The sequence below is a fragment of the Microtus pennsylvanicus genome, chromosome 3, assembly GCF_037038515.1.
Source record: "Microtus pennsylvanicus isolate mMicPen1 chromosome 3, mMicPen1.hap1, whole genome shotgun sequence".
Taxonomy (NCBI): domain Eukaryota; kingdom Metazoa; phylum Chordata; class Mammalia; order Rodentia; family Cricetidae; genus Microtus; species Microtus pennsylvanicus.
The window spans coordinates 101267746-101292505 of NC_134581.1; the positions used below are offsets into that span (position 1 = coordinate 101267746).

The following is a 24760-nucleotide window of genomic DNA, read 5'->3' on the forward strand; positions in this document are numbered from 1 at the left end:
TTTTTTTTTTTTGAGACGGGGTTTCTCTGTGGCTTTGGAGCCTGTCCTGGAACTAGCTCTGTAGACCAGGCTGGTCTCGAACTCACAGAGGTCCGCCTGCTTCTGCCTCCCGAGTGCTGGGATTAAAGGCGTGCGCCACCACTGCCCGGCCTGGATCCCAGTTTTTCATTGCCAAAAAATGTGAGCATGCCCTTGTATCAGTAGAGCTTAAAGACTAGATTTGTGTCTTTACACTTGTTGACAGAACTAGATAGACAGAATTATGCATACAGTTGGCTATATCTAATGTGAACAACATACTTGCCTGGTGCCCAGAGTCCGGAAGAGGGACCAGTAACTGAAGTAGAGTTCCTTGAGTATATAAGTTGCCATATGGGTGCAGGGAATAAACCCAACAGCTAGTGCTGTTATGGGAGCTCTCTCCAGTGCCCACCCAGATTCTTTATTAACTAAGATAATATTTTGACTATACTCATACTTTCTTTGTAAGAATTCCATTAATACCAACGTAAACACCTTTAACTTTCATTTTGATTTATACTAGTTTAAGGCACCAATTTACTAGAGTTCTAACCTTCACATAACAGGTTTCCCCTTGAGCTGTGCCTCAAAAAGTAACCTATTCATTAACGGCTGTAATTGGCACAAATATAAATGTTCTGTGTCATATACAATTAATAGAAATGAGGTATAACATAAAATCAGTATTGTACTGGTAAACTTGTCAACCTCTTCGTGACACCATTAGAAAAATTGCAAAGAATCAAGCAGCTACACTAACACAGAACACGCAGCTGTCCTACTTGTTCAGTATTGCATACTTTGTTCTTGTCGCCTTGACCACAGCACACAACACAAACAATCAAGGGAGCAAAGGTTTATTTTGGCTCGCAGTTTCAGAGGATACAGTTTACATACAATGGCTGGGAGGCAGCACTGAGAGCGCAGGACAGAGGTGGCTCCATGCCCTGACAGCAGGGGTGTATAATCCTTAAAGACTCACTCCTAGAGAACCCAACCAGGCCCAACATCCAAAAAGTTCCACAGCCTTCAAAACAGAGCTGTAAATTGGGGACTCAAAACAAGCTCTCAGAGGCATTCCAGAGTCAAGCCTCACACATACCTTAACACATCTCAACAAAGCTACACAGTCACAATTTTACAGATACAGTTTTCATCTGGGAGACAGAGATAATCTCTAAGAGATTTAGACTAGAAATTTAATAAAATTTAGTCAAAACATCATAAAAACACCTTTAAATAATTAAAAAGATTTTCAAAACATTATTGCTTACTCTTATGAAATGATAAATTTTAACCAAATTGATGCTTCTATAAACTTAATTTCATTTCCTATAGTCTTAAATTATATTGCTTGACAAGAACTATAGATATCGGTGTAACTCTGAAATTAAACGAACTGCAAACGAATTCTGTGAGCAGTAGAGACAGTGACTACACTGCTTTAGGGTTAGCACTACCGAAGTAACCACCTCATAGGGGAAATAAAACTTTATTACAGTAACAAAGTTCATGAAAAGGCCAATTAAATTTTTTATATTACACCTTTCTACCGTTCTAAGTGTAACGGTAATATAAGGAAAAAAAATCCTTTTATTTCTCTGCTTATAATAATTTTTACTAAGAAATACTACAATTATACTTATGAGTTTTTTTCCTCCCTTTGTGTGTGGGGTAACAACTATGTTTTTACTATTGAGGAGACTTGGAGTCTTAATATGGAACTCGAAAGATAGAGGCACAAAAAAATCAAGAGACTTTGGCTTTAAAGAAACTCATGATAACCCTAAAATGGCAGATTAAAAAACAACAAAAAGGTTACAGCAGCAAGCTACTACTTCACCACACACATTGAGAACTCTAAATCAGACAAGAGTTTTCTGCTTCTCTTCCAATCAATCTGCAATTTCTTCTTTTTGTTTCTCCTGCTTTTTGGCTGTGGGCAGTTCGAGACTAGCCCACTGCATGGGCTCCGCCTTTCTCATGGTGATCTCAATCTTGGTTGCAGTCATGGTTACATAGCTTCGTTTAACATCAATCACCTACAACACATCAAGAGTAAACATTAACTTGGTGCTTTTATTGGTCTCAGAAAAACACATCTTGCTTATTCTAATGTCAAAAATCAAGCCTCTGGAGCCATTTTTTATGCAATTTAAGTATCTTAAAAGACACATTAAGGTTTTATTCATCAACTTTCCATGAGTATTCATTCTAATTTTTTTTCATTATCAGGGAAAATAAATAAGTGGATTCATAATACTTACGCCCCACAGTTTCACATTTTGATGAAATTCCTTCTCTCCTTCAAATACAATGTGAACATTTAACTGAAATAGATAAATTGTTATTTTTTGGTGGTAGATATTGAAAACCAGGCCTTAATACACACTAAGCCTGCAGTAAAACAGTGAATCACATTCAGTCAAGAGTGATAACTGATCAGAGTGAAGGTTTGTGAAACAAAGACAAGACGGACATTACTTAAGCCATGAGAAAATATCAATGGTGGCTCCCCAACTTCCTGCTTCCTTTAAGAAAATGAGTATGAGAATAAAAAAAATTAACTGAAAGGTTCATACTGAAAAACCTGTATTTTATGATTCTTCTAAGATACTACATATTTTAGAAAACTTCAGCACACAGTGTTCTGAAGAACAAACTTTAGAAACACACAGAAACACTTGATTTTTCACTTAAAATACTGTTTCTATAAAAGTCATTAGTTTTCTGATCAGAGCTAAGAACTCTGAGAAAATATAAACAAATAATGCGTTAAGGGTAATTTTACTCAGTCAGTTCATAGACTCACCAGTGTACTGTTTGCCTCCACCTGGCTGAGCTCTGGCAGTGAATTCTTAGCATACACTGAGATGGTAACCTCACCGCCAGTCTGATGCCAGTCATGTCTACATGGAACAACTTTCTTCCCCTGTAATGTAATACAAACCTTGTGATCTTAAGACACAACACAACTTTTTAAAAAGAACTCGCTCAGCTAATAGAGGAAAATTCACTATGCACAATGAAGCACTTGATGCTTCGGGGTAACACATCTAAAGATTCCACCAAGAGGTTTAAACAATAAACTATGATACAAATATCTTAACAAGTTTACGATGTGAGAACACCCTCATTTCTCCAGTTTGGCTTTTCTCCTTTAGGGCTATATAGTTACTGTTCACTTAGGAGACAATTTCACAAGCCTTACTAAACTTTATTCCATTCACATCCTATTGTCCATTAAGTTCTGTCACAGAATCATTCTTTGAAGAATGAGAAAGGAATTTGTTTGGTAAGATAAACAAGACAACACAAGACTTGAAAGTCTGAGAACCTTGAGTTTATTTTGTACAAATGAAGAAGTTTGGGTGTTATTAGGGCTGGGGACTTAGCTCAGTACCATGCCTGCTTTGCAAGTATGAGGGGCTGAGTTTGGAACATCAACATAAAAAAAAATCATATATGGTAGCATGATTCTGTAATCCTAGTGCCAGAAGGTTAATCACAAGATTCCACAGCTGGAATGATGAGCTCTAGGCTAAGACAGAACCCCGTATTTCATCAAACACAATGGTGACACAGGAAGACACCAAACACAGAACCATCATACCATGTATGCATGAACACACACAGTCAACTAATAACTATATCTATGATTATTAAATTATCTTGTCCTTTCATATTAGCATGCAGAAAATGTCACAGTTTGCAGAAATCATCTGCTGACTGCGAGTCTGGAAATGACCATTATTCCTAGTGCTTTACTATAGTATCAATTCATTTAAAAAACAAATCAAACACTTTTATTTAAAAGAAAAAATAGTTACATTTCACCTAGAAATACACTCTTAACTTTTAAACAAAACGTGAAGCATAAAATTTATTTTTTGAAAGTATTTAAGGTTTTGATTTCAGAGAAAATATACAAGCATACCCCATTTTCTGCTAATAAAATATTTCTGCAAGTTTTATGGTAAGTAATCTATGATTCAAAATGACAAAAATGACATACCAAAGACTGAACACATGTCTAGCCTGAAAGTTCATCCTTGAGTTAAAACATATAAGTTTTATGAACCAGAAAGGTTCCTAAAGTTACCAATGTCAGCACCGCACAAAAATTTGTTTGGATTAATCATGCTATTAAAATAATAAGATCTGGCATACAAACCTTTATGTAGCAACAAACTGGTTTTATTTTCTCAACTTAAAGAGATTAAGGGAATTATGTTCATAGCCCTAAAGTATTTTGATAGGAACTGATGCACTCTTTCCTCCTTGATAAATTTCTCCAGAGCAAGCAGAGGCATTCAAAAAAATCCCACTGTGAACACTAGATGGAGGGACCGTATGTATGGTGGAATTGATTTTGTGAGCAAAAAAAGAAGTAGAGGGCTAACTATTGGTTTAGTAACATTAAATTAATAAAGTGCTTTTATGAGACAATTTTCAAAGTAGGAAAGGCTGTGAACCTAATTTTTTCTAATACATTTTTAGATTTACTTTGTGTGTGTGAAGGCTTTCCTTGCATGTATGTCTGTGTACCACATGCATGTATGGTGTCTAATGGTGAGTCTCTGGATGATGGGATGGGAACTGAATCTCAATCCTTTGAAAGAACAACAAGTGCTCTTACCCACGGAGCCAACTCTCTAGGCCCTGTAAAACTAATTTTAATAAGACGAGCATTTTCCAATTTTAGTAGGTTTAAAGTATTTCTGAAAACTCACATACCTGCATCAATACACACAGGGTTATTTTGTTGGGAGATTGAGATGCACTACTTTGTACATATGCCAATGCTTTACTTACCTTGTAAGAAAGCTAGTTTTATGCTATAAACACATGTTAATTTCAGACCTTTTAAACACGGCTTGGATGATCACAGGTCAGTATGTGAGCCTGAAAGGTGACTTACCGCATCTTTTTTAGTCCACACATGTTTCCCTTTTGTGCAGCCCTCCTGGGCTAAGAATGTATTAAAATCTGAGGTTTTTCTTCTACAACAGCTCCAATATTTCATCCTTTAAATCAGACAATGGATTAAAGTTATCATTAAAACAGATGTAATTAAGAAATAAATACTCCAACTTTAAATATATTGCAAGTATTTATTAATGAATAGTTAAAATGGATACATACTAGGAAAACTATTTAAAAACCAGGGTGCCATTTATTTTATTAACTTAGCTTTTGAATAATCTATAATCACAAATTCCAAGTCTAGTTTCTGAGAATGTCCACCCTAATTCCTTCAGGAAGCTACCCAAAGTGATATGAATGAATACTGTAATAGCCACACTTCAACAGCCCACTAAAGACCAAGGAACAAAGTAGAAACCAGTGCTTCCACACATGATGAACAATCTCAAAGAAGGGAAAACCACTACTACTAACTTGAGATAAAACCCTGCACAGGTAACTGAAAATTACATATCTCCAGGCATCCGAAGCATTTGGAAACACAGTATAGAGACAAACTCAAAATTGAGAGTTATGGAAAAGCATGGGCTTTCCACGCCCCATGGCCAAAAATTCCAATGTCCTAAAAATGAATGACAGTCTTTTAAGAAAAGCAATTCAGGCCACTCGGTAGGAAATGCCTCTAAGTGCTCTCTGCAGGAGGCTAAGGCCTGAGTACCTTGAGGTAGAGGCAATGCACACAACCAAAGTCTAAATAAGAACACACTGAAAAATTACAATGATTACTTAAAAATTATGAAGGCAACTGCCTCTGCCCTTTTCTTAGATTATGAGGATTAAATGGCAATGTAGGTAAAATTTTTCCAAAAACTGCATGGCAATGTTTAAAGATATAAAAGTTTAATATTTTGAATTACTACTATAAATTTTTATTAGGAATACATAAGTTACCCCTCATGGAAAATAGGTACTCCAGAATGATACACACAGACTTCGTCTAGACTCTGTAGACCCTGGTATGTCTAAAAAACAAAGACAGAGAGAAAAAATTAGCTGTTCATCTCACACTTGCATCTTACACCTATCTGTAGTACTCGTTACCTATAAGGCCTTTAGAAAATACTTAAGTAACAGCAGCTATAAGAATACTGGTAAATTCATCAAGAAATGGAAAATGCCTCTCTTTTGAACATAAATAAACTATAGATTCCTGCAAAGAAAGAAATCAGAAAGGTAGCCAACTTACTAAATAAGAGGCTTTAAGGCTTTTAGGCATGAGATTACAATGAACTAAGTTCAAATATTTAAATTTACAGAAATGTGTTGGAATCAGGGGACTTACACTCTTCCCAAAACAGAGTATGATTTATGTGTTTAGTATACTCTGTGTGGGCATCACTAATTAATATGGAAAATCTAAAAAGCAATTTTGGAAGTTTCAGGAAATGGTGATATCTTATCCCTACAAATGGTAAAATGAGCTGCAGACCTATATAAACATCCATGGTTTGTCTGGAAGATCCGGGCCCCACTGCTGCTGTACATGAAGGCTCTACAGATGAATTCACAAAAAGTTATGTTAATAAAACATGGATGTAGCTGATAGTATGTTCTCTAATTTTATAATCATAGAAGACCAAGATTTTGTGTTTCTTTTCTGTGGGTCCAAAGTACTAGGTGTTTATCACCTTAAGTACATAAATCCCAGTATATTAGAATCTGAACTTATCATTACTGCCACCTAAATGTCTCTTTTCTTATCTTATCCAATGGCACCAAATGCATCCAGTCCTCCAAATCTGAATCAGTACATCTGTCCTTTCTACCTCTGAAGTTATTGCAAAATCTGGTCAAACTCAAAAGACTAACTCGTTTAAATGATCCTTGAATGTCCTTTATTTAAAAAAAACTCTCGTATTTTCCACCATACTCTGTGTTTCACATAAAGTACCCCTGCATGAGAAAATGTAGTTCAGAACAAGTGGTGCGGGAGAATTGTCTGTATTCTGTCAATCATGTTTTAAATAAACGGTGATTGGCCAGGCAGGAAGTATAGGTGGGTCAACCAGACAGGAAATAGAGGCGGGGCAATGAGAACAGGAGAATTCTGGGAAGGAGGAAGCCCATTTTAGCCCAGACCATCGAAGAAACAACATGTGACATGCCCCACTGAAAAAGGTACTGAGCCACATGGCTAACATAGATAAGAATAATGGGTTAATATAAGGTACCAGAGCTAATAAGAAGACTGAGCTAATGGGCCAATCAGTTTATAACCTAATGTAGACTTTGTGTGATTTCTTTAGGGCTTGCCAGCTGTGGGGTACCGGGTGGGACATTAACCCCAACAAGCCGGCCCACCATGTTACAAACAAGTACTTCTTAAATAAAGTAGAACACTGTCAACAAAGGAAAAAAAACCAGGAAAACTTCTATTTCATGAAAACTGAAAGTCTCTTTGTTTATCAATGGTATCATCAGCCCAGTAGAAATCAAATGAAATGCCTCTGACAAGAGACCTGGAGCTAAAAGATATGAATAGTTCCTACAAGACTGCTAGGGAAAGGATGACAAGAAAGGCTAGCGGAGAGATCACGGGCATGTTGTCAGAGAGGAAAGACCTGAGCAGTAGGCACATCAGTGGGCACGCAACACCGCTGAGGTCAAGGAAACACAAAGTAAGAAGACTGTATGCTCTATCAGAAGAGCTGAACTATAAAACACTGATACGACAAAGGGAGCCAATGTGGATCCAATTCATCAGTACTGACAAGCATATAAAATATGCAACCTTTTGAAATCTCCTATGTCTACGTATCTGCTGAAAATGAACACATACATCTAATCCCATTTCTAGTATGTCACACACTGAAGTGTTTAAGGTCAGTGTTATTAAAAAAAAAGTGGGAAGGAAAAATCAATTATCACAATTATCAATTGTAGCACATGCTCAACAATGACATTCACAAAGCACCAAAAAGGGCAAGATTATGGTTATATTCCCAAAAACAAACCTAACAAACCCAAATGAAAGATTAAGAAAGAGGACAAAGAGAGCAAGATACGTGCTGACAAATAAAGATAATCTTTTCAGGGGAGCGTGTGAAAAAGCTGAAGATACTGCTGGCTTCATTTTGAAAGTCATCAAGTTTAAGTTTGTTCGTGAACAAGTTCTAACAAATTTCATTATTTCAATGAAATAGATTAAAAATTTCTTAAATCCTCTATAACCTAAAATTTTCTCACCACTAAAGGCACTTAAATTTGGTTATCTCTTAATTTCAACCTATATAAGGAAACAGTATTATGACATTCCCATTATTTTCTCTGTATTACTGCAATCAGTTTTGTTAGATATACCTCCCTCACCCCACTGTTGATACTTTTATTGAGTTGAATTTCCGCTCGGACTCTGCCACCTGTACTGCCTCTCCTACTCTCTCCCAACAGCACCCGACTATGAACCCTGTGACCTCTGACGGCAAACTGCCAGTGAGACTGGAGACTGGTGCAATGGTAGCATGGATATGAGGGCATAACAAATTGCCCTTGACTGGATTCAAGGCCCACTCCAGAAGGTTCAATCCACACCTCAAACTATTAATGAGGCCAGAACCCGAGGCTAGACAGGTAGACCATGTGCTCTGGGGGAAAACTACTACTTCTCTGCTAAATGAACAACACTGGGAAATACATATTGCTAACCATAGATCAGAGAAGCTTCTTGTGGTTGATGGTAACTAACAGACAATTTGACAGTAGGTAGACAATGCGAAAGCTTGGAGCACTCAGCCATAAATGGGATGTCTGAATATTCGAGGCTCAGGAATCTACGAAGTAGATTCTATGAGCCAGAAGTGGTGGGCGACTCCAGTGAAACAGCGTGCTCCAGATAGAACAGAGACCGCGACAGCATGCACAAGACTTGAAGGGGGGGGGGGGGATAAAAAAAACTCCAGCACGGAGAAGGGAAAGTGGGCATACCTAACCAAGAAGCAGTTTGCAACTGGCACCTGATGAGAAAGGGGGGAAAAATCTAACCATGCTCCAGGACAGGCTTCACGCTCATGAGGAGCTGACCAAAACAAAACAGATTTCAGTTTTTATATGTGTGCACTTTCAGTTATGTTTCGGTGATTTACTTATTTCTTGAGAGAGAGAGGAAGAACATGAAGTTGGGTGAGTAGGGAGGATTTGGAAAGGCTTGGGAATATGAAAATACTACCAAATTAAATTGAATGAAATTTAAAAAAAGTAATAAAATTGAAAATGAAAAAAAATTACCCCCTCTTACTTACAACTTCTACCTTATACATATGAGGTTCTACTTCTGTTTCCATTCCACTTTTAGTAAGCAAGGGAATCTCAAACATCATAGAAGGAAAACAAACCTGCTGACATCCCATCTTCACTCTTAACTATAACTGGTCCGGCAACAATAAAGATACCACTTTTATTGTTATTTCATTATTTTATCAGCATGAGTATTTTGCCCAATCATGTTTATGCACCAAATGTGTGCCTGGAGCCCAGGGAGGACAAAAGAGGTAATGGACCCCCTTGACCTAGAGTTGCACATGGCTGTGAACTGCCATATAGATGGTTAGAATCAAGCCTAGGCTGTATGAAGGAGCAGTTACTGCTCTTAATTGTTTCAGACACTTGTGTCCCTTATTTTAACTAATAGACTACTTAAACAATGGACCCCAAAAAAGAAATTACCCACAGGAATATCATGCTGGAAGAGAAGGCCTAAATTCTGTGCCAGTCAAATGGAAAAGCTACAACATGATGAGTTTATGGTTGGTGGAACCAGACCTTGATTGGGACCTGGTGTAGGAAGTCCTTCTGTCTATGTGTAGCTTTTATTGATTAATGAATAAACCTGTTTCGGCCAGTGACTTAGCAGAATATGGCAAGGCAGGAGTTCCAAGCAGATAGAGGAAGACAGAGTAGGGGGAATCACGGAGACGCCATGTAGCCACCACAGGGGAAAGATGCGACCTGCCATCTGGAACCTTGCTGGTAGGCCACGACCCTCGCGGTTAAATATAAAATAATGGAAATGGGTTAATTCTAGATGTAGGAGCTAACTAGCAATACGCTTAAGCTATTGGCCAAGCAGTACTGCAAATAATATGGTTTCTGAGTGATTATTTTGGGTCTGAGTAGCCAGAATGAACAAAGGGCTGCTCCCAACAGGGACCACTTAGTTATACATACCTCTAGGCCTCTATTTAAGCAACCTCTTACACAAAATGGACTGGTGGCGGTGTGTGTGTGTGTGTGTGTGTGTGTGTGTGTGTGTGTGTGCTGGATCTTTGTCCCTCTTCCCAATGTGATCCCATGTATTAGAAAAAAGCCTTTCCTGTTTTTCTCAGTTTAATTTATCTATTTAAAAATTGGTTTATCAAAGATGGGTGTCTGAACTTGGCTTCTTGGGGCTTAGGCTGTGACCCTAAATTCACTAATTACCCATATTCTTGAAGATACAAGTATTCAAAGTATACTACTTCCTTAACCACGGCTTTCAATTATTGCCCAAGCCCTGGGATCTTGCATGCACTGAGTAGCACAGATCTAAAGCCTCTCGACCTGCTCCCTCTACTCCCAGGTTTAGTCCTCCTCCCAATTCCAACCTAGTACCGCATCAGAAAGATCTTCACCAACAAATCTTATTTAAGTAGCCCCTGACTGGAACCTCTGTAGTTGCTCTGTTTATTAAATTTACTTCAGGTGTGTCTGAATTAATTATTCAATGGTCTAGTCTGTTCTCTTGCTCACATAATATATTCATTCCTCAGGTTTTTGTGTGATACTATTGTCTCCAGACCCTGAACCAATGTCTAGCATATATCAAGTGCTTAGTAATTGTCAATTAAATTAGACTTATTCCCATAATTCTACCAGATGTTCCTCTTAGAAAATCTCTACTGTATTTATAGTCCTAGTGTTCAACAAAGTACCCAACATTTAACTAGCATCCAGGTGTTTGCTACCTTTAGAGTGATTCAGAGCCCTTTGCGTCCATGTTAAAACTTTACTCCATAAATCCAAAGTTTTATAATATATACCTTTGAACACCCTCCATTTTTACAAGAAGTCCCAATCTTAATTTCATCACTGTCTTCTTCTGCAATGGAAAAAAAGGTAACACAAAGTTTCATAACTATGTTCTTTTAAAACAGAGGAATAAAATCTAAAACTACAATATTAAAATAGAACCCCACAGTTGTATTAGTATTAAAAAATAATCTTTCTATAAAATAAGTAAGATTTAAAGAAAAAGAAATAGAGAAAAAGAAACCCACAGCCCAGCTGATCTGGTGCTGTACATTCTAGCACTTTGAAGGCTGAGGCAAGAGGGCTATGAGTTCTAAGATACCCTCAATCACAAAGCAATATCCAACACAGCTACCGGACAATTCTCTCCAAACTAAAGAAACAAAAAGCCGGACATCTAGTTTTGCGTATATGCCCCCAAATGATATGTTTTCATTCTATAATGCAGAGCTTATCCAATTTTAAAGCTCTTTTTTTTTCGAGATAGGGTTTCTCTGTGGCTTTTAAAGCTCTTATACAGCAGAAATCACGGAAGGATGCGCAAAAACCATTTCATTTATTGAAGAAATTTCGTTGATAAAGGAATTAAGGGGTGCTAAGCTTGCACACGGACATAATCGATGAACTGAATGCTCTTTCATGGTGCCATCAGCATCTGGGAATGAAGTAAGTTCTTCCCTACAGTGTGCTACACTTCCACACACTCAGTGCTCTACAGCTACCTTACTTACACAGAAGAACATTGTGAAAAACAAAAAAAAACAGGGACTTACCTTTCTTATCTTCTTCATTCCCTGACGACAGTTTAAGTTTATCAAGTGCTTGTTTTAGGGAAGCAGATATTTTTAATTCCAAGTTTGTCATTGGCTCATCTGGGCTGGAGAATTTTGAAGGTATATTATCATCAATAGACCAAAGTATTTCTTTGTACTTAATATTGACGACCTTAAAAATCTTCCATGAGTCATTAAATTTTTGTTAAGTTATTCCTTAAAAAGTATCTTATAAACATTTATCAATATTTTAACTTTTAATAAAATGATTCTTCTATTAAGAAATTAAGTTTCGAATATTAAAGACACTGCTAGCATTAAAAGACACTACTACACAGCGGAGCTATAGGGAGTAAAGACTAGGAACTAGGAATGTAAACTCTGAGCACAAATTCTTAAGCACTAAGTGAAAGCATACTTATCTGTATTAGAGTCAATTAACTTTATGTGGAGAAATGACATACAGACTTCCAAATTTAGATACAATTTTATGACAGTGTAAATCACAACCATCTTTTAATATTTCATAACGGTTAAGATTTTTATATATATTTTCCAAGTCTGACAATAAGTGAATATTAAGACTATTAATAAATATAGCAATAAAATATATCATAGGTAATTTGCTCTGCATCCACAATGATAAACTGGGAAACATTAATAAAGTACAGTGAAACAATTTAACTCATGTATCAAATGGATTTAAATAAAACGTTTAAGTGATGGACAGCTACCTCACTGATTAGGAGAACATAGTGTTCTTTCAAAAGATTGGGATCAAGAGGTCTAACTCTGGTTCCAGGAGAATCAGATGTTCTCTATAGGTACCAGGAATGGAAGTGCTCAGATACACATGCAGGCAAAACATACCCATACAGACTAAAAAAAAAATACATTTAATTTTTTTCATAGCCTCCTAAGTAGAACATAAATCTGAAGTGCATCATTTAAAAAATGGTATTAACTCATACTATTATTACATTCTAGGAAGCTCTACTGTGATGTAACAGATTAAAACACAACCTATAGTATAACAGAATGCTTGTCTTTTTCCAGTACTTTTTTTAATGGCCTAGGCTTGTGTTTGACAGTCTACTAAGACTGAATTAATAATGCAGGTGGAATAAAAGCATTCAGATCTTGAACTATAGCCTATACTTCAAAATATTAATGAGCAAACAAACATTGAAACTTAGGACTCTTGTGCTATATACGTAAGTCTATAAATTTATTTAAGTATAATAAAGAAAAAGGAAGATTGTAAATTTATAGCGTGAATAAAAGCTTCAATTGATTTCAATGATTTCTCAGGCTTATATTGAAAAAGAACTCATCTGAGAGACATATCTGGAGGCCAAATCCTGAGTTTACATTTTGTAGTTCAAGTTCTAAAACAACCACTATTTAAGTGCAGTTTGAGGCTCTTGTGTTACACAAGTAAACCCATTAATGTCTTTCAGAATATAGTCTTGTTTGAACAGAAGGAGATTGATTATAAACAATCTAATTCTACTTCAAACTGAGGCAAAAGCTATTCTTAAAGTATTTTGACAGGCAGGCTCTCACAAATCAAATAAAATAAAACTCTCCAAGTACTAATGAGAGTAACTAATTCATATTCAACCTAAAGCACAAGTAAGTGGCCTTTACTTTAGGCCTCTGTGGCCCTTCAATTTAAACTAACTGTATAAACGGACAATTCTTTTACTGAATTCCACCATGCCACATGGGAAAGATACACCAGAAAATGAAGACATACAACTTCCCAATTGTGGGCATGCCCTCAAAAATGACAGGATTATTGCCAAAAGAAAAACACATACAGTGGCCTCATTAGAAAAGCCTTTATATACAATGTTAGAAAGAATTACCACTGGTAAATGCCATTATCATAGTCTTACAAATACAAACAGCTGTATAGAGTATACCTTGGCCTTTTTATTGCTTCTACTGGTTTAGGGGCTTGAATGATGTGTTCCTGAAATTTGGGTTTTAATTCAGACAGCTCTTTCTTCTCTGTAGTCTTGACTTCAGGCTTGACTGGTTCAGGTGGCTTCTCACTATTATGTCTACCTTTTGTACATCCCTGTCAGTAAAAGATACAAACGAACAGTTATGCTTTCACCTACTTTATGTATTATGCATGCTTGTATTTTGGGTGCTTTAAGAAGCAAATTAGGTATATATGCCAAAGCCTATTCAAAAAGGTGGCAGTCTGCAGTCTCAGTCAGTAGAGTGCTTGTCTAGCATGTAGCTGAGTGTGACCTCCAATACCGCTAAGCCTGGTGTAGTTTCAGCTGTAATCTCAGCATTTGGATTCGGAAGCTGGAAGTTCAGGAGTTCAAGGTCATCCTCATTTATAGCTGGGTTTTGTGAGACCCTGCCTTAAAACAAGACTCTCAATCTAACATCTCAATCTAAGCTTCAACTTTCCTATTAAACTGAAATGTCTTAGCTTGAATAATCTTTTACAACTCATTTTTCTCATCTATAATATAGAAACAGCTTTCTTCCTTGGTGCCATATAAAACAATGAACCATCCCGTTGGTTTCTTTTTACTGCCTCTAATTAAAAATATGCTTTATCATTGCCTGCCTGTGACTTCCTCCTTTTCAGGACTACCAAAATCAAGAATGTAAAATATATTTATGTATATATGGTATGCATGGTTTGTAGTTAACATAAAATCCTATTCTCCAAGGCAAACAAAAGATTTTTAGAGGCTATGGAAGAGATGAATCCCCTTTGTAAAGTTTGGTGTGACCTGATAGCTGAGTTAGTGGATAGCAGTGATCGGACTGCTCCATCTGGAGTTTCTAGGAGGACGTCCTTTGAGAAATATAAAAAGAATAAATTAGTACTTACTACAATGCTTAAGAAGTCAGAAAAATCCGTCGTTCTTCTCTTACAGCAGGACCAACCCTATGAAACAGGGAAAAATAAGCAAGCAGACCCTTAAAACTGTGCTGTTCTTCTTCCTTGAATCCTGACACATACACATACAAACATACATGAGTTCAGTTTTCTTTTTGGATTTTCGAGACAGGGTTTCTCCGTAGCTTTTGGTTCCTTTCCTGGAACTAGCTCTTATAGACCAGCCTGGCCTCAAACTCAGAAATCCGCCTGCCTCTGCCTCCAGAGTGCCGGGATTAAAGGCTTGCGCTACCACCGCCCAAGCATGAGTTCAGTTTTCTTAAGGTGCTTCCTAATCACATGACTTTTTAAATAATCACTTAACTATTTAAAACAGAAAATCAGAAGCTTTTGATTTGTTTATGAATACTATTTGACCTTTAGAAAAAAGTTTTTAAACATCATCTACTGGATTACGGATTAACTCACTGGAATTCTTGTCTGGTGCCAAATTCAATTCCAACAACCACTCTTTAATTCACGTATTTAAAGGATCTGACGAATAAGGTCATTAACATGAGGGGAGCCTATTAAGTAACAATTATAGCACTGTCGTTTCTAAACAGTTAAACTAACCTTTCAGCGAGAAGCGGAGCAGACAAAAGCAACTGAAGTAAGGTTTTAATCAACTGTCAAATGACTCTTTGGGATTCAAGCAGGGAGTTTATAAAACCTGGAAAGGAGACAGATGTCACCTGTTATAATGCCCTCTTCTGCCCACCAGGTTAAAAATGAGCCAGGGCAGAATTAATCAGGGGGGTAGCTTTTATCTTACCCAGAGTTAAACATGCTCATAGTGATAAATGATTTTATTGGTCTACCATCTCAAACAGACATCTTGGGTTTTGGGTAATAAGAGCAGTCCTTACGTGACTAGAAAGTTAAACCAATGACAATAAGGCTCAACAATTCCTCCTTGGCTAGCCAGAAAATTGACTGCTTTGGTCTTTAGAAGCCTTTATCATCCTGATTCTTTTTCAACCCTCAATAAAAGCCAACAGGAACAAAGAACAGAGGCCCCGGTTCTGATACTCTCTCCTTCCACTGCTTGCCTCACCACCACCTATAAGATGTACTATTGATTCTTTCATTGTACTCTGGTTTCATTAAAAGCTTGTCTGGCTTTTCTGCTGGCCTCCATCTTTTTTTTTTTGTCTGGTGTTATACCACTGAGGAAGGGGTCTAATTTTAATCATTTTACCCAAAAACCAGGTACTTTACCATAAACAGCTTACTGAAGGTGGCTTTTAGTTATTGATTTTAATTCTAATGTAGTAGGAAATAAGGAAATAGAAATACAATATCCTTGTGGCCCCAAATTCATATTAAGTTCATGTGGGACAGCTTAATTCATAGAAGTTTTAGTAGTGAATTTTGTTTTTTATAACATTATACGCACTATCAGGTTATCTTTCCTGGTTCTTAAAAAGAAAAATTAAATATTCTATAATTTACTGTTTTTCCTTTTCTTGTGAACTTTAGATTAAGATGCACATGAACCAATTACCATACTCTTACAGCATTTAAAGAGCACTGATACTATTCAACAAATTTAATCGTGTGTGTGTGTGCATGAGAGAGAGAGAGAGTGAGTGAGTGACGGAAACTTAGCATTTAACTGGTACATGGAAAAATGTAAACAAGGTGCAAGCAGCTAAGTTTGTGTTATCTGCTCAGTTCTGTGTGAGGAAAACACTGTTGGAGAGGGTCCTTTGTCCAGCTCCTGCGCTGATCTTTTTAGCTTCGTTAACAGTCTTTGTGTTGTTGAAACCGATTATGAAGATGTATTTCTCTTTCTTGGAAAAGGACTGTTTCTTGATTGCTGTTCCTTATCCTCTTACTACTTTCTCCTGTTTCCTAACCATAGGGATGTTTCTCATTTTTGTTCCTGAAGTACATCTGTTTGTGTCCTCAAATTGTCAACTCTAGTCTAGTGATTCTTTGGCATATTCTGTATGTATGTGCTCTACAGACAGCATCAAACCATTCCTAAACTGAAGTGTTTGTATTACTTTCATTTCTATAGTTGTGTTGGTTTTTATTAGCTCTGTTCATTGTATGAATGTGTAAGGGGGGGGGGTAGAGGCCAGAAGTCAACATCTAGGGTCCTCTGCTCTCCACCTAACTTTTTGAGACAAGGTCTCTTACAAAACCTGGAGCTTGATAATTCATCTAGACTACCTAGACAGAAAGGCCAAGGACCTGCTTTTCCCTGACCTGGGTTAAAGACAAGCCCTTCACTTGATTTTATGTATGTGTTGGGGATCCAAATTTAGGTGTCATGCTTGGATGAGTGATAGCACTGTCAATCATTCTCCAGACTCTCGTTGTCTGTCTGTATTCTACACTACGTATTATAAATCTTGGATTGTAAGACCCAATAAACTTCAGGTAATACAAGGACTGATATAAAGCCACTAGTTTTCTACTTAATGAAATGAGTAGTTAAATTTATATTAACAACAATAAGAGGAACATTGAGAGAAAAGTTCTGTAATGTTAATATTCAAGGAAAGATTATAAGTAGCCTTATGCTTACAAAATTAAGTTTATCTTTCTCTAAAAATGTATGTTACTGAGAACTTGCACACCTCATATTAGTCATGAACTTTTAAAAAGACATCAAAAACCTTGTCAAAACAAAGCAAATACAAACAAAAAAACCACCACTATACTATTTCTCTGATTCTTCAGCTCACCAAGGAAATAAAGGAGAAAATACAGTATGACTTTTCCAGTAAAACACTTGTAGAAGCATTAAACATCTGAAACAACCAATAGAATACTCAAAGGAGAGCCAGGAGGTGGTGGCACACGCCTTTAATCCCCTTACTTGGGAGGCAGAGGCAGGCGGATCTGTGTGAGTTCAAGGCTAGCCTGGTCTACAAGATCTAGTTCCAGAATAGGCTCCAAAGCTATGAGAAACCTTGTTTCGGAAAAAATCAAAACCAAACCATTCAGACGAAGCCTTTCTTATTAGCCAACACTGACAGACTAAAGACCAAGCAGTATAACTGCTTTTATTTAACTTGGAACTTAGGAAGGGAATAAATCATTAGGAAAAAAAGTCGGAATGTAAATAACTTTATAATGAGGAAATATGTCTACTCTCTTCTGTCTTTAAAGACTATGCTTAAAGCACCCTCAAATGGTCATTAAGAAAAACTGACAAGCTGAAGCAGGAAAAAAAAATTCTATCTTTAATTTTATCTTCCAAGTATAAAGAAACTGAAAAGTAACTTGTTCCTACCTTCAGGGCATCATGAAATACAGGTACACCTGGGTGGTACGTGCAAGCATCTGGTCAAAACAGAGAAAGGAAACAACAGCTGTTTATCAATTACAAGTTTATGTATCCCTCCTTAGGGTGCTTAAGGGTTCGATCGTTTTTTCCAAAAGCAAGCAAATTACTCTTAGCACGTCATTAAGGGACAAAATACAGAACTGTTCAAGAATAACATACGTGAATACTCTGTGGCAGTGGTTCAACCTTCCTTATGCTGTGAACATAAGGAATACAGTTCCTCATACTGTGGTGACTCCCCCAACCATTAAATTATTTCATTGCTACTTCATAACATAATGTAAATATCTGTTTTCCAATGGTCTTAGGAGACTTCTGTTAAAGGACCATTTGATCCTTAAAGGGGTTGTGACCCACAGGCTGAGAACCACTACTCTGCATTCTTCCATCTTTGTAATAAAACTTCTTTACTACTAAACTTGAAGTCCTAATGATTCTGGCAATCTCTCTTTTTTATTCTCTAAGAATTTCATACATGTGCGCAAATTATCTCAGTCGTATCCACCCTCCTCACTTGCTACCCCCACCTACTCACCTCCCTCTTTCCCCAGAACTTCACACACTGAGTCCAACCAGTGCCGTCTATAGCCGCTCCCCTGAAGAAAAGTCATTCCTGTCCCAGCTGCCATCACCTGCCAACAGCTTCCCAGCTTAGCTTGGCGGAAGCACAGACTTTCCTTCTCCCTGCGGGCTGGAATATTTGAACTAGAGGATGTTGTATTGGGCAGTCTTGTGCAGGCAACCACATGTACAACTACATGTACGAAACAGTCACGTTATATCGAGAGCACAGAATTTCACAGCTCTCCTTCCCATCTTTTCTTCTCAATTATCTTTTCAAAAGAATACCTTTCTTTCTTTCTTTCTTTCTTTTTTTTTTGGTTTTTCGAGACAGGGTTTCTCTGTGGCTTTAGAGCCTGTCCTGGAACTAGCTCTTGTAGACCAAGCTGGTCTCGAACTCACAAAAATCTGCCTGCCTCTGCCTCCCAAGTGCTGGGATTAAAGGTGTGTGACACCACCACCGGGCAACAACATCAAATTTAAGTATACTTATAAACTGATCCATAAAAATTGCCCAAGCTTCTCTAAAAAGATATTATGAAAAAAATTAACTCAACATTTTAATCACTGCAGAAATACCTAATTGCTACATTAGCATTCTTAATAAGTAATTCCTAAATACAAGCCAGAGTTCAGTTCTATAATATATTTCATGGTTGCTATTGATCATTTTATATTTCTGGACTCTTTTCCATATTACAGAAATTTTAACTTATTTAACTCATATACAAAATACGTTTATTACCTCTATCAATGTGGAGTATTTTATTCGTAATAAACACACATTACCTGAGAATGCAGTACACCATGATGTTAGAGAAAGACACTTATATTCCTCTGTAATTTTCTTACTTGACTCAAACTTCTAAGTTGAATTCCCCCATCCTGCCCCGGCTTCCCAACAATCTGATTCCCTGTATTGCCCTTAAATCTCTCTACCCTCTACTATTCTGTCCTATTACTTCTTTACTAAGTGCTGGTTATGCATACAAAGTACTAGCTAATGGAATGGAACACCGAGAACCCACAGATTAGGAAGAGGCTACTAGTTCATACTGCAGAGTTAGAAGAAGGAAGCTGGGCATGGAAATGTGCATGCACAAAGATATGAAGTTGAGAGGGAATAGCAGATCATTTAATTTAATGTGCAATCACTACCATAAAGTATACAATGTATAAACACAGCTGGACAACAGGTTACAGCATTGAATTAACTGTAAAAATCACTGCTTTCAAAGGAAATGACATTAGATGGGCAGAAGAACCTCCTCTAGCATTTCTCAGGCTTACCAGCATTGCTGAAATTCATACTTACAGCAGACTAGTGACTATATTGAAGGCCTTTTTACACTAGGCTTAGCTGAAATCTTCACTTGTCACTCGTAGCTGCTGTGCTGTTTGCAAAGGCGTGTCTCCTTTAGAGTACTTAACACATGTAAGCTATGATTCATATTTCTTTTTAACATGTACTTGAATCACAAACTAAAACGTCCTATCATCTTGAAAAGAGGCTAATTTTTGCATGCGAGGCAAAACAAAAGAAACAAAAATAAAACTAAAGGGATGAAATAAGTCAATAAACATGGAAATTATACTACACTATTATAAACGGGAAGACTGCGTTCAGACTTACAGCTTCTTACAAATATGACCTCATCACTGCACTCCCTGAGAACACAAACCACATGGGCACCTTCAACATAAACAGTTTAATTTTATAATTTCAACGTATCAACGTAAAAGATCAAATTATTCCCATTCCAAAAAACGTTCTCTTAAATCCAGTGTTATCAACTGCCATTCATTCAACCAATTTACTTGACATTTATCCCTAGTTTCTAAAACAATTTCCACTTTGCTAAAGTGAACACATTTCTCTCCAGGTGACTGGAGTTCCCTGCTGTAGGTAGGTGATGCTGTTAATAGCCCGAAATTGATGATATACTCGTGTGGCTTTCCTAGCCTGGCTTTTGTGTTTGTTTGTTTGCTTTTTTTACCTTTTCTATGTAATACACCATTCCACACATGGATAGACTAACTTTCAGTAACAAGTTGGCACCACTCCTGAACTTTGGACCAGAATCTAGTACCCTAAAAATATTGCCCCATGCTACCTATAAAGCAGCAGTGTATTCAGTATTAAAGTAAAACGTGCACATAACCACGGCAGTTTAACAAGTGCTTGTAGCGTGGCTTCATCTTTCCTTTTAAACCCTGTACCACTCCTATTTACAAAGAACTCATCAGTTTACATGGAAACCAAGATAAATATTTCAAACACCGCAAACGTGAAAAAGACCTCTAATTAAGGTACTGGTTTTAAACTCTTCTCACAACGCGGAACTCCGGTCTGAAGCGAGACACTTCACAGGGTAGTTAAATTACGTAACGAAGTGTCAGTTCAATACCATGCACATAAAAAGCATACTATACATGCCAGGTAAATCTGAGACAAGTGTTGCCACTTTCCACAACAGTCTAGTAATCTGCATAATTCTGCCACTCAATAACGAGACTCACACCTCTGGGTTCACGCACGATAGGTGCTTTGCTTTCACTGCACATTCTTAATTAGAGCACACCGGCTTTTGGAGCACCACTGGGGCTCGTCTAATGCTGGTCGGCGTGCTTTAAAACTGCAGGCCCCAGCAAAACTATACCGAAAACGTTCCTACTGTGAGACGGATGTGTTGAGAGTCATTTCCGCAACCAAGCACAGTTCTTCAGAAGACAAGTAAATAGGAGAGGTGGGCTGAACGAGCGACGATAACGCTTCTTACTAGCACTCAAAATGCGACCAGAAGTCCAATGCGAGACCGGTCTATTGCCCACTTCCCCGGCCCTCCCGCGCCCAGGAATGAAGGCAGTGACAAAGCGTAAACCGGGTCACGTTAGCCCTGGAGCTGAGGAGGTGCAGGGGGTCCCCGGTGAGGGATGAGGGGCACCCGAGACAGCAGCGGCCAGCCCTAGGCGTGGGAGACACGTGGAGGCTCCCAGAGCCGCGGGAGGTCGAGACCGGGCAGGCGAGCGGCGGGCAGGCTCGGGGCCAGGGTCCTCCTTACCGTCCGCATTAGTCTCCGGGTCGAAACGCTGGCCGCAGCCGCGGTTGTAACACAGAAGCGCCATTCCGTCTCCCAGGTGAAACCCACACGGCTGGGACTAAGAGGAAACCACCACGCCAATCGCCGGCACTACAGCTGAGGACGGCGCTGGCTTCCGGTAGCCGCCGGGGCCGCTTCAGGAATTTTCGCGAACGTTCGGGTTGCACAGGCGCAGAAGAGTCGAGAAGCTGGGCCCGAGCCAAACCCTGGTCGGTAGATTCCCCGCCGGACTCCAGCGGGAGAGCGCAGTGGGGGTGGAATCGGACAGTTATAGATGAGACACCCGGGGCCGGAAGCGGAAGTCCCGGCCAGCCTCGCTCCCTTTGTGCCCCGCATCCTCCCGGCGGCGGTGGTGTGTGCTGCGGAGTTCGTTGCCTGAGGCGGCGGCGTGCCCGATCCTCCCTGCAGACGCTCTCTCGGCAGAGGGTGAATGAGGAGGGAGAGGACCGCCACCTTAACCGGTCTCTGGTCCGGATCTGCGCAGCCGCAGTCCATCACAATTCTAAGTTGCTATTTCACATTAGCTGCCACTTAGCGGTCCATCAGTCGGTCTCATACAGTAAAATTTCAAGTCCATTGTACAAAGCACAATCATTAATAGATAACATGCAAGCAATGTCATCCTGAGCAGATACTTTCAATAGGGCACTTATGAAATAGCAAACACCGTTGATGAGATACAGCAAAAGGATGTATGTGTACTTTCCCGACGAGCCCAATTTTATTATTAATGGAGACCTGCTTACATCCCAATAAGACTTCTCATTTTCCACAGCCTTTTAATACCTAGAGATATCAAGCTTATGTATTACTTCAACGTAAATAAAGTTATGTACTCCTTTAACCTAAGATGATTTCCATTTTATGTCATTGCTAAGTCATTCTCAGGAATGATGGATGTTTGCTGAATTCTGTCATTTACACGTTCTATAATCTCACTCTTATGCCCAAATCCCCGAAGTCCCTCAAAAACCAACAAGGAGACCAAGTCCTATATGTAAAAGCAAGGAGCCTTTATTTTACGCAAGTTTACAAACTCAGTCTCTCTGTATTGGAATATCCGGAGAGAGCTCAGTTAAAGTTGGGTTTTTATAGTAGGAAAGGTGAGGTGAGGGGTTTCTGAGGTTCAAGTCCCCTGATTGGCTGACGGGATGTCCTGGTGAGTCTGCTGGAATGTTAGGCATTTCCGTTGGATGGTCTGTTCTTGGGTGGTGCTCGGGTAATCTCAGTTTGTGGTTCTTCTTGCAACCAGGTTTTGCTTCAGGGTAAACTACTGAGACTCAGGCCTCTATTAAACTTATCAATGTCTGAGTCCTACTCTGGAAGGTGATAATGGTTGGAAGTAAAGAACTTCCTTTGGGTGGTCTGTTTCTTTTCTTTCTTTCTTTCTTTCTTTCTTTCTTTTTTTTTTTTTTTTGGTTTTTTTGAGACAGGGTTTCTCTGTGGTTTTGGAGCCTGTCCTGGAACTAGCTCTCGTAGACCAGGCTGGTCTCGAACTCACAGAGATCCGCCTGCCTCTGCCTCCCGAGTGCTGGGATTAAAGGCAAGCGCCACCACCGCCCGGCGGGTGGTCTGTTTCTACTTAGCTTATTATGGCTGGCTCCTACACTCACCAATTTAATTATGCCCATCAATAAGGAACTTATTGTTTGTTGTTTTTTTTCTATTCCGCTAGGAAGTAATTAATACTGTGTAAAGGGCATAAGCCTTTTAAATGCTTCTAAGTTTTTAAAACTATATATTGCCAATTGATTTCTAAAAGGTGGTACCATATTTTATTTTAGCCACAGATATCTGCTATAGTAGATCATAGAAATTAATCATAAATAATAAGAAATGGATGAGAAGCTCTAAAGATTTTATTTTGGCCAGCTCCAGTGTTGCGTATCATAGGGTTACAGCATCAGTAATGGGGTTGTTAGACAAATCGTTTAAGTAGGCTTAATATTTAATGTTAGTTGTTTTTCACTGATACAAATTTACATTAAGAAAATAATTGATTATAGTATATTGTAGGAGCCAGCCATGATAGGCTTAATAGAAACAGACCACTCAAAGAAAGTTCTTCCCACCACTATCATCTGCCAGTGTTGGGCCTAGCCATGATAAGCTTAATGGAGACCTGAGTCTCAGTAGTTTACCCTGAAGCAATTGCCTGGTTGCAGGGTGGACCACAAACTGAGATTACCTGAGCACCACCCAAAAACAGACCATCCAAAGGAAATACTTAACATTCCAACAGATGTAGATAGGATCACCTGCCAGCACACTCCACAGGACACCCCTAGACAAATGTCAGCCAATCAGGGGTCCTGAACCTCAGAAATCTCTCACCCCAAACCTTTACTACTATAATAATTGAGCTCGGGGCTCTCTGATTCCAATACTTTGGACACATGGAGAGACCGAGTTTGCAAACTTGCATAAAATAAAGGCTCTTTGCTTTTACATATGGGACTCAGTCTCCTTGCTGGTTTTGGGGGGACTTCGTGGATCTGGGCATAACAATATAAATTTAAAAATATAAAAACAAGATAAAAAATGACCATCTGGGAGAGTTCAGAATGGACAGGACCAGATTGAGCTGGTTCATATGGTGAGGGGAAGGGAACCAGGAACCAGGTGCCACAACCTGGAAGGCATAGGTCCAAAGGGGCAGGTAACCAAAATGTCTGGATTATGGAGGGAAGAGGCTAGGGCAGCCTAGCCTTTGGGCTGAATTGTTCAGGATAGAGGGCACAAGGTACGCCAGCCCTCTCTTATAACAAGTAGGGACTGGGATTCTGGAAGAGCCTGAAGGCCAGGTCTGCTTTGGTATTTTAAGAGGCACCCTAGCCTTTTTTCCAGGAATGGAAACTTAGTATCTTAACAGATCATTCAAAATTGCTAAGCATCTTTAAATATGTGACAATTTGAATTGCTACAAAACCTCAAACATTTGAAGTTTTATAAAATTGGGGGGGATTTTGTTGTTTACTTTTTTCCTTTTGGACACGGGGTCTCAATTGTTCACACTGGGCTCAGTGAAGTTTTATAAAATTGGGGGGGATTTTGTTGTTTACTTTTTTCCTTTTGGACACGGGGTCTCAATTGTTCA

The 24760-nt window shown here is 38.6% G+C and overlaps 1 protein-coding gene across 1 annotated transcript; it reads right to left on the reverse strand.

The window, feature by feature from the left end:
- Window positions 1-862: 862 nt before the first annotated feature.
- On the reverse strand, window positions 863-22092 carry Chordc1 (cysteine and histidine rich domain containing 1). The gene is made up of 11 exons (XM_075966762.1): window positions 21625-22092; window positions 17948-17997; window positions 14650-14706; window positions 13712-13869; window positions 11784-11887; window positions 11022-11080; window positions 5899-5969; window positions 4943-5048; window positions 2834-2953; window positions 2289-2351; window positions 863-2063 (listed from the first exon to the last, which is right to left on the reverse strand). The coding sequence occupies exons 1-11, from the start codon at window positions 21686-21688 to the stop codon at window positions 1917-1919; spliced, it is 999 nt and encodes a 332-aa protein (XP_075822877.1). The 5' UTR covers window positions 21689-22092; the 3' UTR covers window positions 863-1916.
- Window positions 22093-24760: the final 2668 nt, after the last annotated feature.

Coding starts and splice junctions, on each gene's coding strand:
- Chordc1 (XM_075966762.1), bottom strand. CDS start 21,688: ATGGCGCTTCTGTGTTACAACCGCGGCTGCGGCCAGCGTTTCGACCCG. Junction 13,870..14,649: donor CTGACTTCTTAAGCATTGTA/GTAAGTACTAAT, acceptor TTTTACTGACAG/GGATGTACAAAAGGTAGACA. Junction 2,352..2,833: donor TGGAGGCAAACAGTACACTG/GTGAGTCTATGA, acceptor TATCTATTTCAG/TTAAATGTTCACATTGTATT.